Source organism: Ursus maritimus, unplaced genomic scaffold (assembly GCF_017311325.1).
Source record: "Ursus maritimus isolate PB19 unplaced genomic scaffold, ASM1731132v1 scaffold_19, whole genome shotgun sequence".
In the NCBI taxonomy this organism is placed as follows: Eukaryota; Metazoa; Chordata; class Mammalia; order Carnivora; family Ursidae; genus Ursus; species Ursus maritimus.
Window position 1 is genome coordinate 46295200 of NW_024424341.1, and position 1353 is coordinate 46296552.

At 66.5% G+C, this 1353-nt stretch overlaps 1 protein-coding gene across 2 annotated transcripts in view; it reads left to right on the plus strand.

The window, feature by feature from the left end:
* The first annotated feature begins 145 nt into the window (after positions 1 to 145).
* Positions 146 to 1353, plus strand: part of TTYH1 (tweety family member 1) — a 13963-nt gene continuing 12755 nt past the window's right edge. For both annotated transcript variants that reach the window (XM_040633860.1, XM_040633859.1), the window contains exon 1: positions 146 to 349. In XM_040633860.1, coding sequence (XP_040489794.1) covers positions 224 to 349 — 126 coding nt within the window. In that variant the 5' untranslated portion in view covers positions 146 to 223. The remainder of the gene's footprint in view (positions 350 to 1353) is intronic.

Sequence of the window (1353 nt, forward strand, 5' to 3'; positions counted from 1 at the left end):
CCCCGCTTGCGGCGCCGCAGTCCCCCCGGCAGCCACCAGGGGCAGCACCGTCCCCGTCTGGCCCGCGCCTCCCTCCTCCTCCCCCAATCTCCGCCCCCCACCCTCTCCCTCCCCCTGCTCCGCTCCCCTGAGCCCCGCCAGACCCCGCTCCGCCCGCGCCCCGCTCCACTGCCGAGGCTCCCGCAGCCCCGGCGTCGGCCCCGCTCCGCCCTCCCCGGGGGCTATGGGGGCGCCCCCGGGCTACCGACCCTCGGCTTGGGTACATCTGCTCCACCAGCTGCCCCGCGCCGACTTCCAGCTCCGCCCGGTACCCAGCGGTTTCGCGCCCCAAGAGCGAGAATACCAGCAGGTGGGAGCGGGTGCGGGGTCCTGGGGGCGGGGGCGGAGGGGGGGAGGCAGAGCTTACGGGTCCCGAGGGAGAAGGGGGCTGGGTGACAGATTCCTGTGTTCTCCTGGGGTGGGGGCCGGCCCGGACTTTGGGGTATCTGAAAGAGGAGGAGTATGGGGCTCCCATACCTGGAGGTTCCCCTGGGACAGGCGCTGGGAGACCAGAGCCCTGGCTCCTTAAATAAGGGAGGGCCAGGGGCCTGGACCCCTTAGTCCCAGAGGCGGGATGGGACCGGGGAGACTTGGATTCCAGGGACTCTGAGAACGCCTGGGAAGCTAGCCTTCAGGGTCATCAGGGTGATAGGTCCACTCTCCGCGTCCTAAAAGATGCCCCCTCCCCGGATAGGATCCAGGCTGTCCAGTTAAGGTGGGACTCAGCAGAGACAGGAACTGATAATGGTGGAGAGGAAAAAGGCTGGGGTGCCCCAGTTCAGGAAGGGATTGAGACCTGAAATGGGGAAGGGGTGAGAGGGATTTAGGACCAGGGCTGGGGAAACGAGGTGGAGGTGCTAGAAGAGGAAGCTTCCAGCCGGTCCCCAGTCCCAGGACAGAAGGGGCCGTCAGGGCGCTCGGGGTGGGGGGCGGTGAAAATGAGGTTCCATTTGGGAACCAGAGGATGACAGAAATGGGTCCGGAGGGTGGGGCTGGGGTGGGAACCTTACAGAAGCGGGGGTCCCTGGGGAAGGGGGCCCAGCCTGGGTCAGGTCCAACAGGGGCGAAAGAACTGTCCCCTGACCCAGTTTAATTCAAGTCCTTGACTTTGAGACTAATGAGGAGCAAGGCTTGGCTGAGCCGGGGAAGGGTGGGGGAGTGTGTGTGTGGGGGGGTGCCTGGGAGTCCTGGTGGAGCCCTTGGATGGGTCCTGGGTCCTGCCTATAGGGTCTAGGCCCCTCGGATCTGTGCTAGGGAGCTCCTGGGATAAAGGGCTGGGGATTGGAGAGCTTAGGAGGCGGGGGGGGGGGGGGG